This window comes from Perna viridis, chromosome 1 (genome assembly GCF_037379345.1).
Source record: "Perna viridis isolate PV_CMFRI_1.1 ecotype Kerala chromosome 1, ASM3737934v1, whole genome shotgun sequence".
Lineage (NCBI taxonomy): Eukaryota > Metazoa > Mollusca > Bivalvia > Mytilida > Mytilidae > Perna > Perna viridis.
Genome location: NC_142445.1, coordinates 64,315,865 through 64,330,347, shown reverse-complemented (window position 1 = coordinate 64,330,347; position 14,483 = coordinate 64,315,865). Strand labels below are relative to the sequence as shown.

At 32.4% G+C, this 14,483-nt stretch overlaps 1 protein-coding gene across 4 annotated transcripts in view; it reads left to right on the top strand.

The window, feature by feature from the left end:
- LOC148629835 (uncharacterized) overlaps positions 1 to 14,483 on the top strand; it is a 70,775-nt gene that overhangs the window by 14,154 nt on the left and 42,138 nt on the right. For all 4 annotated transcript variants that reach the window (XM_088558197.1, XM_088558202.1, XM_088558191.1 and 1 more), the window contains 10 exons: positions 3,217 to 3,359; positions 4,907 to 4,959; positions 5,726 to 5,771; positions 5,995 to 6,096; positions 6,640 to 6,709; positions 8,600 to 8,757; positions 9,323 to 9,385; positions 10,139 to 10,340; positions 11,124 to 11,291; positions 14,339 to 14,429. In XM_088558197.1, coding sequence (XP_088414323.1) covers positions 3,217 to 3,359; positions 4,907 to 4,959; positions 5,726 to 5,771; positions 5,995 to 6,096; positions 6,640 to 6,709; positions 8,600 to 8,757; positions 9,323 to 9,385; positions 10,139 to 10,340; positions 11,124 to 11,291; positions 14,339 to 14,429 — 1,096 coding nt within the window. The remainder of the gene's footprint in view (positions 1 to 3,216; positions 3,360 to 4,906; positions 4,960 to 5,725; positions 5,772 to 5,994; positions 6,097 to 6,639; positions 6,710 to 8,599; positions 8,758 to 9,322; positions 9,386 to 10,138; positions 10,341 to 11,123; positions 11,292 to 14,338; positions 14,430 to 14,483) is intronic.

The window sequence follows — 14,483 nt, the reverse complement described above, 5'->3', positions numbered from 1 at the left end:
GGCTGAAATGGACTTAGGCATCACATGAAAATCTTGCTAAATATCATAATTTGCGGTAGCACTCACATGCATTTGCGATCAATACCATTATGAATGGGAAAGAGTGAAACGTGAAATGGAAAGGAGTAAAAATAACCATGAAATTGATAGTCAATCAAACAGCATCTTCCATTTTATTTAGAAATCTGTGTAATATTTATGCATTATTTAATGACTTGTTTCTTCGGACTGTTGATCACGTGGTGAAAAATTGTTACAGTCACTGGCCATCTCATGCGTATTTATATTTTGCGTGACCTTAGAAGAAAAGTTTCTGAAGCAGAAGAGGACCCCAAACGGGAAATATTTTGATTAAATAAGGTGGGTTACTGCACGGAAGCACTCCCTAATGTAGACACAATTCTTTCATTACAAGTACTATTTGCAAACAAGTTTTGATTATCTTGAGTGAAAGAATGGATATTTTTTCCTGTATCCATGAAATTGATAGTACTCTCGCCTCATTCCACCATCATTGGATTTCTCCAGTTGAGCATCATAACAAATCTAAATATATTCTTTAATTTGCCTGTCAATTTTTAGATGTAGACTTAAAATAGCTGAAAATAGTATTTGAGAGACAAAGTTTTATATATTTTAATATTGAATGGAAAATGAATCCTTTTTTTCTGCCAGTCATCCTGTTAGTACAGTACTTTCGCGTCACCCCGCATGCATCTCAACAGACGAGCATCATATCAAATCATCTGTATTAATCCTGTTTAATTTTTTTTATATCATTGAAATACAATATTTGTAAAATGTTCTTTGTACTCTGTTAGTTTATGATAAATAGGTACGAATCTACCATGAGCTCATAGTTCTGATAATTTACCCTTTTTTGCTGTGTAATGTATGATTATATTCATGTTACAAACTTAAGGTGGTTTGAACTTTTTGAATCAGTTTATAATTATACAGCAACAGCTAATGTATAGGTATTGCATGCTATACATACATTGTATGTACCAACAAATACTTGTAACATTTTCCAACGCAGTTATTTCCAGAATGAAATGTAGAAAAATATAAGTAAAAAGAACAAATTTTACTGTGTTGGCTATCTTTTTTTTGAAAGATAAGACTTGTTTACAATATGTTACTTGTAAACAGTACAAAAACCTAGTTTCAATTGATGTATTCATATCATTGTTTGTCATCTTAATACATACACACGTATTTACAATTAACAACACATGTTGAAAACTGAGTAATGTACTTGTTTTTGTCTAAATTTAGAATAGATAGTAAAAATGTTTTTTATCAATCAGTTTCTGTTTATTTAGAATTTTTTGACAGCATTGCATTTAATAGGGATGGGACTTGCTTGTTATCTAATTTAGCCATTAAACAAGTATATGGGGTCCATTGGTACTGAAAGATGCAAGTCGTTTGAATGACATGAAAATACAGATTGTTTCTATCACAGTCTTGAATACCCTTTTTGCATCTCTCAGGACTGCTCCATTTTACGACTCTGTTAGTAATTCTATTTAGTAGAGGTGAAAGAACCTTGGTTTTGGGTGAACTACTATGTTGATGCTTTGGTCTGATTGTATGGTCATTAATTATTCTGAAAGACAAAAATGGCAAATGGCAAATGGCAAATTTACATGCTTTGACACAGGAACACAGGATTCAACAATGGTTTTATTAAAGAGTCTTTGTCCATGTATGACTAAGGGAGAAGTTGGAGCTGTATAAATATTTGCTTCAATTCTATGATAAGTAAAAGCAAAAGCTATGTAGTGAAGTGATATAAAAAATCAAAAATGGATCATGGAAGAGTGAATTAACATGTATACTTTTAAATGTGTATCGTCAAATCTCTGTGTGAAATGTAAGAAAAGGTTGTGAGTCATTTTCCCCCATTCATCTTGTCAACTCAAGAAGCCATTTCTGCTCGGCTAATAAACGGTCTTTGAAAAAACATTTTTTTCTAAAAGAAAGAATGGTAAAAATATTACTTTCCCTAGTTTAAAATATTACAATACATTTTTTATGATCAGAAATGTGATTGTGCAGCAGTAAGAAATAGAGCAAACTATGAAGGTTTCATTGACTAAGTACTTCAGTACTTTGATTAAGATTATTCATGAAAATGTTAGCAAGTTAAAAATAAATTCTGATGCATTATATGTTATCATTGATTTTTTTTCTTTGTTTTTGTTTTTTGAAGAAATATTGGTATCATAAAAACTAAAAAGTTGTAGCTCTGCAAGTAGTAAATGGTTTTTATTATTTTTTTTTCCATTTTTACTTATTACAACAGTGTTACCTTAATGGATTCTTCTTAGTTTCTATGAATTTTTATTGCCTATTATGTAATACATGTTGTGAATCTCTCTATAGTGCTTATATTAAAAATTACAAAATTTAGAATTTTACAAATCATTTTCATAAATTAAGGCCAATTTATTGATTTTCCAAAAATATCAAAAACAGGTCTGGTATTACACACCCTCTCCAAATGAGGAGGGAATATACTGTTGTTATATTGTCCATTTGTCTGAAACTAATTTTTTTCTTTTCGTACCACTTTTATCTCAACTATAAATCATAGCCGCTTGCTGTATAAGTAATTGGTATGCAACATCAGTGAAAGGTGCTATACCAGGGTATATGAATTCACATCTGTTCTTGGTCTTTTTTCTGTATAACCACTTGGTGTATTTTTGTCCAGGTCGCACTTGTGCAAATCCAAATATGTAATGGTGAATGTTGGGTGGGCAGGTGCTGAAAACATTTTCTTAACATTTTTCCCAGCAACTATAAATCACAGCTACTAGATACCTATTTGGTAAGCAATTCATGTATAGGGTCCTATAAGTGTTATGCAATTTCATGTCGGTCACTCTTCTACTTCCTGTTTACCAACTTTACGGCAACCCTGCCATTTCTTTCTTTGATCTTTTTTTTTCTTCAAACATTTATTATAAATAACAATATTTCCCCAAACATTTTACAGTGACTGCAGTTCACTACCTCTTGATATGTGGTATTTTATTATTTTAATTATGGGCCCCATACTACACTTGCAGATTTCTTACCTTTTTCTCTTAAGTGAGTACTTCCTGTTAAATGACAGCTAGGAACTTGGGAATTCTCAGCAAACAGTACGCACAGAAATCATGCTTTTTCAAAACTTTGAATTTCCTTCCTCTTTCTTTTTTTAAGATTATGAATTTCAAGTCAGTATTGCTGAGTGCCTGTTCAGAATAATACCGAAGAGGATAAGAGATGACGTGATTTCATTACTGTTTAGAGACATTGATAGAAAACATTCCCTTTTGAATATACGAGATAATGAATTTGAGACTGTAGGTATTTTCTTTGTGGTGTTAATCCTATAAGTGTAAAGAGGGTCTTAATTACGGCCCTGCCACATAGTGGGAGAAGCCCTATAGTAGTGCTGTCCAAACTGTTTACATCTTTGTGTTATACATGTGTGTTGGTTGGATGTTCTGTAAGGGGTTAATTTGAATTGCAGCAAACCTGTGGTTGCTATTTATCTGTTACTATTATATCAGAATCAAAATGATTCAGGGAGATGCACAGTTGTCTTTGTTAACTCACCTGGCCAAAGGCCATGTGAGCTACTGCCATCACTTGGCGTCCATCATCATCGTTAACAATTATACAAAACTCTTCTCCTCTGAAACTGCATGACTAATTGGAACCAAACTGGGTATGAATGTTCCTTGGGGTATCCTGCATAGAACTGATGTGGAGATTTTTTATTCATTGAAAAGCATGGCTGCCGTTACTAAAAATAGAACATAGGGGTCAGGCAGTAGTTTTTCACATATATCTCCTAAACCGTTAGGTTTATCCAAATTCTTTCAATAGCTGAAATGATCCGTATTATTAAGACTACTAAAGTCTTCAGACTCCTTGTAAGAGTTATTGCCCTTGAAAGAGGAAAAATTACTATTTTCTTTTAATAGTTTTCAGTCAATATCTTGAAAACTATGATAGATTAAGAGAAACTTTCAATTGTTGAAAAGATCTTGTGATAGTCCTACCAAAGACTTCTTTAGTCAAAATTGTTGAACAACTTCTTGTGTAATTTATTGCCTTTGAAAGGCAAAATTCTAGAAGGTGAGCGATTTAGGCTCCTGGGAATCTAGGACTGGCAATTTTAATTAGTTTCTTACCCCTCCCTTTTGTTGAAGTCAGATAGTTTACATTTGTAACCAATGCATGGTGAAACAAGTGATAGCTATGAGTTATCGTGGATAATGTCAGTTTTTTTTTTATAATCACTTAAATTGTCTTTTGTAAATCTGTGCACTGAATATAGATGCTAATCTTAACATATGTCAGTTTTTAGTGGAGTCCAAGTTGCTCATTTGCTTCTGTTACTTTGTATGTATGATTTTAGTTACTCAATGTTCTTTGTTGTGTATGTCTGTTTTTCATGTCAGGTCTTTGTCCCTGGATTACATTCATTTGACTAACACTATAACCTTGGTTCCCATGATTACTCAGGTAGAATATACACTCTTATGGTCAACAGTATATTATTTACAGATTTCCAGTTGTTTCTGATCCCAACTATTCCTGGTTTAGGAAACATTTTCTGATGATTTACATGATTTTTAGAGATATTGATTTAAGGCAGTGGGGATTCGGATCATGCGGTACATTCGGGTTTCACAAATGTTATTGATGTAGGTGAACATAAATCTTATTGTCTCTGAATTGTGAACATAATACATTTTCATCCAAAACAGATTTGAGGTGTCAAATTCAATTTTTATGATGATTACTGACAGAAATGCGGTTGGCATGTATGACTTAATATCTTTGAACTTAATTGCAGTTTCTATATACTTCAACTAATCTATGGGCAACATAATTTTAGGATTGTAGAGTATTTTTGAATCAGCTGAATGTGTCGCTCAAAGGAAGTCACAAGTGAGTACATATATATACAATCAATTACTTTGATTGAAATTATTACAAGACCTTCATAAGATGTTATTTTTGTGTGATGCATATCATTTATGACAACTAGGACTTGTAAATTGCAATTTTCACAAGGGAATAAATGATCAATTTCTTTTTGTCCCCCGAGATGCATCGCAAGGGGACATGGAAATGCAGGGCGTCCAACCATCTGTCCCAGTGCGTTTTCCACACTTTTTATTGGTGATCCTCCTATCAAATAAGTTTATTTTTGGTATGTAGCCTTATTAGAATAGTTGCAGATTAATTGCGACTTTGGTTATGATTGAATGATTTTTACGGAAGTTATGGCCCTTGGACTTAGAAAATTAAAGTAAATTTACAGTTTTCTGTACTTTTTTTGTAATGCTTTACCAATTGATTTTATCTTTCTGTATGTAGTCTTACTATGAGGAGCTACAGATTAAGTTCGACTTTGGTTATGGTTGAATGATTTTTACAGAAGTTATGGCCCTTGGACTTAGAAAATTTCAGTGAATGTATAGTTTTCCACACTTTTTTTTTACGCAGGGGACATTGGAACACTGTTCTTTTATTCGTCCAGATTTCCAAGGAATATATTTATGAAAGTTCATATCAATATGCACAAGTATAAGTCTGAATGTTCTAGCTCATTAAGTAGTGCTTACTTAACTGAAGACCACTCCACTTTCAAAATTTGTATGCCTTTAATGAAGTAGATAAACATTAAAAAATAATCAATCATCTTTTTCAGGGTTTTTTCTTTACCATGTAGTAAAGCATGGCTAGGTGATAAAGAGGTGAGCATGAAGTGTTATGGAGATACTTTATTCCTAATATGTCAAATATGAAATTTGGCAAAAACTGGAAGCTTGCTCTTTCTTTATTAGTTTGCTGCATAATTGTATATATTGTATATAAAATACTTGAAGACAAATAAACACTCATGAATAAACTTTTTTCTCCCCTGTATGCTGCAAGTGCTTGGATGTAAAAGAATATTGTATTTTTTCTATTTATTAGCTGCATAAACCGCATGATCCGAACTATGAAATATTTTGGGCAGACTTTAATGGAGGGAGTGAAAGGTTAACAGTATTCTGTGGATCATACAACAGTTCAGAGGTAAATCTGATAGATTTTCTAAGATTTAAATTATTAGACAGTGATGGAGTGTCGTGATATTGGCCTTTATGTTTCAACATTCCTGATTTGAATGTTTAAGGATGTTTTTTTTTTTATGCTAATATGTTGCATTTTGAATATTTTACTCATATACATCTTTTCATCATCAAACCTTTTTATAACCAATCCACTCCTTTAACAAGTTGAATACCAATTTTTACCTTTAGTTTATCTATACATGATCAATCAGTTTCATTAGCAGTTATTATGGGTAATAAAGTGATTTATCATTCCCATTCCTAATTTTCAATTTTTTTTTTTCATTCATAGATAGTTGAAACTTACAAACTTATTTATCTAAGTACATCATCATGAAAATTCTAATAATTTTTAATTTAGGTACATTTTGCTTTTAATTTGTGACTATTGTCAAAGAAACATGCTGTATTATACATGTTCTACATAACAATGCTATAAACTTGTTAGTAGAACATGCATGTAGTAGAAAGATGTATGTGGCACTTCAAAATTGTTTTTTTCTAGGGTTCAGGAGAAGATCTTTGGGAGACATTGACCGTTTGGAAGGGTGATGTACATTCTTTCAACTTAAAAAGTGAGTACAGTATCAAGGTCATAATTCTAGAAAGGTTATAAAGAACAATTATTTTATGTAATTAAATTCTCAGGAGTTTGCAGCTACACTACTAAAGGTTCTGTCCCTTGAAATGAAAAAAGACTGCCCCCTTCTGCAGACCAAGCACACCAAAAGAAAATCCAACTATTGAAGAATGAAGCCGGGGCAGCGAGAATTAAATGACAAGAGGAAAGTGGGTCTTGCCAAAATTTGATGGCATTTGCTAAAGAAGAATAAATCTCTTCAATGATCTCATAGTTGATTTTCTTATTCTGTATTGTCAAGATCTGATATATTTTGTTTTTTCCATTTATTTTTTAACAAGTTACATTATGAAGGATCTGACTACATTTTATCAAGTTTTTTAACCAATTTTTAGGTGAGGTTTTACAAATCTGGAAAGGGATTAGTGGTTTCACAATCAGTGCTCAACACAACAGGTTTAAAGGGTTTCATGTTTATACCATACAATACAAAAGTGAATACAGTAGTTTTATTTCCTGATCATTGGGCCTTTGCAGGGATAATGAACGACAACAATTAGCATAAATACAACAAATTTGATTACCGCACAACCATTCATTACTGATTTGATTAATTTGACACATTAAGAGATAAAAAGGATAAATGTTTATAATTGCCTTGGTTTTTACGGTTTTTGAATACCCCTTCATATTTTTTCAACTCAGAATTTTAGGTCTGGTAAAAGTTCTGCAGGTCCTTAAAAGTTTTATAATTACTTCTGTCCAGTATAAAAAAATTGAGTTTGGCTGGGACTGTCATCTCTTCAGGTCTATTTTCGTTTACCGTTTTTCAAAAATCTCCTCTGACACTACTGGACCAATAAAATTCAAACTTGGTATATGAAAGTTCCTTATCATATGGTATTCTGCCTACAACTGAGGTGGGGATTTTTGATTTGTCGAAAAACCTATGGCTGCTGTTACTACATAGGCACAAAAGCTGGTGACCCCTTTGGCCTATTTTCTAGTAACAAAGGCCATATTTGCAGCATATCAAAAATCTCCACATCAATGAATAAGTCATAACAATAGAAGAAAACTGAGACTTTTTAGGTTCTTTAGTCTGTTGAGATCTACCTACTCTACAAATTTCAAGTAAACTTAATGACTGGTTTCTGAGTTAACCCCTATTTTATACAATACTTACTTTTTTTTTTTTTCTTGATTTTTGAATTTTAAGCTTGAAAAGTATAGCAGTTAGCTTAAAAAGGATTCTCCACCATAAAGAGGACATGACCTTTCATGGGTCAGAATTTTAGAAAAATCAAATAGCATTAGATGGAGTTATGGCCCTGAAATAGCAATTTTTGATGTTTTTTGCTATTTTTTTTTATATTATTCCTAAAATTCTTTTCCAAAATACTACCGGACTGATTGGATCCAAAATTGGTATGAATAATTCTTACAGTATCCTATCTAGAACTGTTGTGGGGATTTTTTACCTGTCTATGAATATGGCCACTGTTACTAAAAATATACTAATGAGGTGGGAACAACAGTTTTTTTTTCCCCATATCTCTTAAACATTTTTTTATGTTTTCACTTTACAGGGTTTGACAATTTTGGAGAGAACTACTTGAAAAAATTTCATGGTAGTCCTATGGGCTCTCTAAATTTTGCCTTATTTTTCATATGATCTAAGAACAGAACAGTAATTACAATTGATCCAATTTCTTGTTGCTAAAATGGATCTGTCTGTAACTGAATGATACAAGTATACATCCTCTGTATTTGATGAATTTTTTGCTCCAAATGATTCGTATTTAATATACGACTGAAATCATAGGACTTAATATACGACTAAATGACTCTTTATTGCCTCTAATAATTTTTTCATGTATTTCAGAAGTGAAAAAGGTGAAGATGGTTAACATACTTCTTTCAAAGATGGTATCAGATATCTACCCTAGTCAACAGGACGTTAGTGGAAGGAGTGTACGCTTACATTTTGATATGGATTGTAAAGTGGAAGAGGCTTTGGAGAGAACATTTGGAATAGATAAGGTATTGCATTATTTGTACTTTTTATACTACAACCCGAAATAATTCTGGTTGCATAACAGTACCACCCCATTGTTGGCATTCTTTAACTTTAGTCTAATTACGAAAACTTGAATTAATCTTATCAAATCTTTTTGAAATTTTAATACATTGTTCTTAGTAACATGTCGGAGGGCTCTATAGTTGTTTGAGGTTTTTGCCCCATCCATTTTTTGATTGGAATCCTTATAAAAACCCTGCCTGTGTTTTCAGTCAGATTTTAGTTATGTTTTTGAGTAAAAAGTGGCCACACCCTGAAAATCAAATTTTTTATTTTTTGTCCGATTTTAATTAATTTTCAAATGTTTTGCTATATTGTGTCCATAATGAACTATAAGTCCCTATGCTGAAGTGTATCAAAAACTAGTGATATCATGTCTACTTGCCCAAACTGTTCAGGGTTTGACCACTGCAGTTGTATCATGTTGTGCTTTGCAAAGCTCTTTATTTTGCAGAGAATATTTTCTAAAATGTCAGTTGATTACTCTGGAAATCTTGCAAGTTTTTCATACTATTTATTTTTTTCTAGGGAGGTCCTAAGGTTTCGTCAGTGTCCACTCCTTTACCCATTCCTAGAGAAGAAAGCAGTCAGGTATATGGTTATTTTTTATACTGCAGCAGTTTTATTTAAGAAGTCAAAATGCCTTCATAATACTTTTTCAAGTGATGTACAGGTTACTGGCTGTAACAGCCTAATAAAAAAAAATAAGCTACTTTGTTTTATGCCAGCTGACATGTCATATTGAGGTGTACAAATGCCCTTTCCTCTACCATAAATATGTAACACTGTAACTTAAAGGTCTGTTTTTTTTTCTAATGTTGGCCTGTATACTTCTGTTGAAATGTTGATTTTTGGTTCCTGTTGTGGGACTTTATTTTAAAAAATAGGGGAGAGTCAAGATTTAATGTCACTATCATACAATGTCTTTAAGACACCTTTACCTTTAACTTTACACAGTTATTTGTTATAATTGTTTAAAGGATTGTATACTTTTTAGTGAAATTTTGAATTTTTTTCTGAATTTATTACATGTTAATATATTGAGAGAGAATATCTTGAGAACAAGCTATTCAAATTCCTTTGAAATTAAAACTACACAGAGCGATAAGTTACATTCTCTAATGTCTTAAAGCTCAAAGTGGGAAAAGAGTATTGTTTATTTTACCATATCAATGTGGATTTATTTTATAGGAATTATCAAATTGCTGGTAGATTTTTTTTTTTTTTTTTTTTGGGGGGGGGGGTGTTGAGTGTGACAATGAAATACACCACATTTTAGAAGTTGTCCTGCAGGCCAGCAATTTCTTGGAGAACTGATTATAAAAAAAAACATTGATATTAAAGGATATAGAATGTGAGGATATTCCATGTACTCCAACAGAGTCAGTTGTCCGTAGACACAAAGTCTCAGTACCTGATGTCCCAATGTCAGTTACAATGTCACCTACATGCTCGCTATCATCCAGAGTATCAGAACCAGTCACAGCTTTGAGAATAAATTTTTCAAAAGCTCCTATGAAATTTGGAAATGCTGACACAAAGAAAGGTGAGATTTTTTTTGTTGCTGGACATGGCTATAATCTATTTAAATAGTAGACAAATATTTTTATTAGCCAAATGGATAATCATTTTTTTTTTCTTTAGCCACATTTTAATGTGAGTAGCCACACAGGATGTAGAGAAAAAGTTGCATTGCATTTTTATTAGTATTTCATATAAAAACAAGTGCCTGACTTCCATCTAAGAAAGTAAGGATGAGACTGCCATTTGTTTGTTAGCCATGTTGAAATAAAAAGTAAATTTGAAATAGATATCCAAACATATCTTCAATTACTGGAACAATGATGACTTGAAATCGAAAGGCGTATCTTGTCATTTTATAGTTTGTTTTTTTTTTCGAATGTGTATTATTCCGCATATGGTTATTGAATATCTTATTTTTTCTTATTAGACAAAGTGGCAATTATTGCTGATTTTAATAGCCACATTTCAAAGTCAATTGCTTGTGGCAAGTGGGGTGACTTTTAGCTCTTCCAAAGATAATGGTAAAACATTACTGGTCATCCATGATAACTCAAAAATATGTGGGATTTTATTGTGTTTGATTGTAATATGTGTCTTCATGGAAGAAAGCTCCATTTGTTTTTTTTTCTTTTCTTTAGTTATATTTTAGAACACTGAATAAAGGGAAAGTGAACATATGTATGCACTATACAGGGTAGCCATTAGTTGGGGGAAATACATTACAAACAATATGTTAGTAAAAATCCTATCATTCCCCAGCCAATCTAAAACTGGTTTAGCAACTTTACTGGCTTTGTTATTTAAGGTTTCCAGACTCCAAACATTCAACCAAGGAAGGAAAAAGTAAAAACACCAGTAGTGACAGTCACACCTCCTTCTAAAACTAAAAAGGATGTACCACAGAGATCAGTAGAAATTAAAAAATCACACTCAGTTTGTGAACCTGTGCAGATGGGCAAAGCATCACTTGCTGGTATACTTTATTTTAGTGATCAGGCTATCCATCTTTTCTGCTTTCCTTCGTAACAAAGAGGGGTACCTAGTCCTTATCCATTGCTGCTTCTACACCACTGAATGGAATGACCACTGTAATAAAACCTTAACAGAATTTTTATTTTATATTCCCATTGTGCTTCTCATTTTATATTTTGATCCAAATGAATTAGGAAATCAAGAAGAGATGTTACCAAATTGGGAAATAAGGCTATCAACTGAGTGAGCATTGCTCACAATTATTTTTAATATTTTTGTTTAGTTATACATATGGTTCGTACGGATCCTTGAATCCTTGAAAAATCATGGAATTTCATTTTGAAAAATTAAAGGCCTTGAAAAGTCATTGAATCCTGTATTTTTGCCAAAAGTCCTTGAAAAGTCATGGAATTCTATTCAAATAACATATAGTTTTATTAAGTGTTGAAATAAGCAATTTACAGTCTTCTTTATCTCACGTTCTGGTAGGTTAGTCAAGGTGGAATAATCTGTAAGTGTTCAGGGACTGGTTTCTGTTTGTGAATGTCATAAAGGGAACCAGATATAACTAGCGTCAAAACATCATAACCTTATAAAACAAAATGTCAGGAAACTGTAATTTTCAACCCAAGTGGGTTGAAAAAGAAAAATACAAGCATTGGCTCCAAAGGGGAGGTGGTGCAGGAAAAGGCCAGGTGCACAATCTGTCATTAAAGATATTGAGGTTAACATAATTCTTTCATGTAGGACACATGTTTCGAACCTAAAGTTCTCATCAGCTACGTTGGTCAAAACATATTGAAGGGCCGAAATATTCACAAAATTAGTGCAAAGCTTTTTATAGGTCAAGGCAGTCTAATCTGGGTAAATCTGGAACTTAAGAAGCTTAGATTTTGCTCCTGATAGAAGTCATGGTAACACATACCAGCTTTATGAATGTGTTCAAAACATTTGGCATACATAAATATGCTTACAATAATTTAAAAACTTATAAAAAAAAAAAATGCACAGTTGTTTGTGGTTTTGGGTATGGAATATAAAAAATCCTTGAAAACTTCTGAAAAAGTCCTGGAAAATTGGAACAAAAAAGGTGTATGAATCCTGTAATACATATAATTATCCACTTTAAGACTTTCGTGGAATCTAAAAGAAAGAGAAGAAATTGGTCATGGGGAACTTGTTCAGGAGAGGAGACAACCACACTATCAAACAGTTAAAAAAAAACAGCAAAAAGCAGTCTATGCATTTAATTTTGGATTTATATAGATTATTATTTATACATACGTTGAATATACTAAGAAAGCATAGAAATTGTAGCTTTTAAGTAAAGAGGACAAATTTCTTATTTATTCTATTGAAGTTTTAATTTTTCATAAAAAAACATTACCTGAAGTTCTGTTCTAGTTTAATTCAGATTCTATTTTCCTCACAATAATTTTTTTCCTTCAAAACAATGATAAAAATGAACTTTTATAGGAAATAGCAAACTGATCACCTAACATACATGTTAGTGCACATCTTGCAAGCATTAAGATTTATTTAGGGAGTATTGACAGGAAAGGCAGGGCTCCAATAAAACTCATGATAAAAGCCAATTCATCCACCCACAATTGTCCATGGTTTACTAATATGATTTTAGGCTTTGCCTATGAGAGACAGAGCCATTTGTATTCAAATAACATTTAACGATGCTGGTAATGCACTGGTATATTGTTATATCACTAATGTCTTGACCATATGGAATCCTATGTCATGATGTGCGTCTGTATTGAAAGTTCAAACAATAACTTCCCAACTGCATATGTCATTTCCAAAATACATCGCTTTCAAACGAACAGTTTTGAGCCATTCATGTTTCAGAATATCTACATATATAGGATGCCCTGTTATCAGAGTAATTGTCCATGAAAGGCAAAAAAATGACAAGTATCTTGTGAAACCATGGCTGATAGAAAAATACTTTCACTTGATGAATTAACTATAGTCACCAATTATGACAGGTTGGGCCTCTGTAAATGTTAAATTATTTAATTGCTATTCACCTCCATCAAATTAATTTGCCTTGAGATTTGCAATTTTTCCAGTTCAGCTATTCAGCCTCCATTTGAGCAGTATCTAGTATTTATATACTCTCAAGAACATGTTACACACCTTCCAAAATGCACTCTTAACTATGAAAATGCATTCAATTATAAACCAAATTCATACTTAGCAGAGGAACACTTCCTAAGGTGCTCATTTATGCAAGTTCAACACACATCAAACTTCTGTCACATCTTTTCCATCATTTTAACTTGTGTGTAATAACACCTCTGTGTAAGTTTGGTGGGACTTAAAAAACTACACGTAGTAAAAATGTGTATATGTACATCTTGTCTTAATGTACATTCATATCTTGCAAGATAACAAGTTGTTGAGTGTATATAGTCAAAACCTAAACACAAACACATGAAGTTAATAAATCTATTAAAATAACTACTTTTAAACTAAGTAACACATCAGTACAAAATATTTACATAAACACAATATTCAATAATAAAAAAACATAAAACATAACTTATTTCAGAAATTAGTATCTGAGGGGAGCCCGGCAGACATGCCTACAACCTTATCTTAGAACCTGTGTGTGGGGGTAGGGGGCAGGCACACCTATGGATGTTTGGAAGCTGTGGACTAGATATCTGGGGGGAGCCCGGCAGATGCCACAACTGATTTCTAACCATTGAAAAATTTAAGGAAGTAAAAGATGACCTGGGGGAAGCCCAGTAGGTTAACATTAACATAAAAGCATTTTTGTAATCTGAATACGGAATTATAATTCCAGAAAATGGAATTGAAAATGCCAAAAGGACTAAAACGAGTGCCCCCAAGAAGATTGCTCCACTGTTAATATAAATTGTACATTTAAATGTAGGTACTGTAACCCACTATAGTCAACAATAACATCAGATTGAAATATTCATGTGTTCATTTGCAGGATGAAACCTTAAACTGAATATATTAATTTTAATTATAATCCTAATAGTTTGTCATGCATTATCTCTGTAGAACCAGCAGTTCAGACTTCCCATGATGACATGGATAGTGTTTCTGATTCTTGCCAAGTGCATTCAGATGTTTACGTGCAAGCAGAAACCAGGTATTTATTTTCATTGATTACAGAAATTTCCTGGATTTAATAGCTAATATCAAG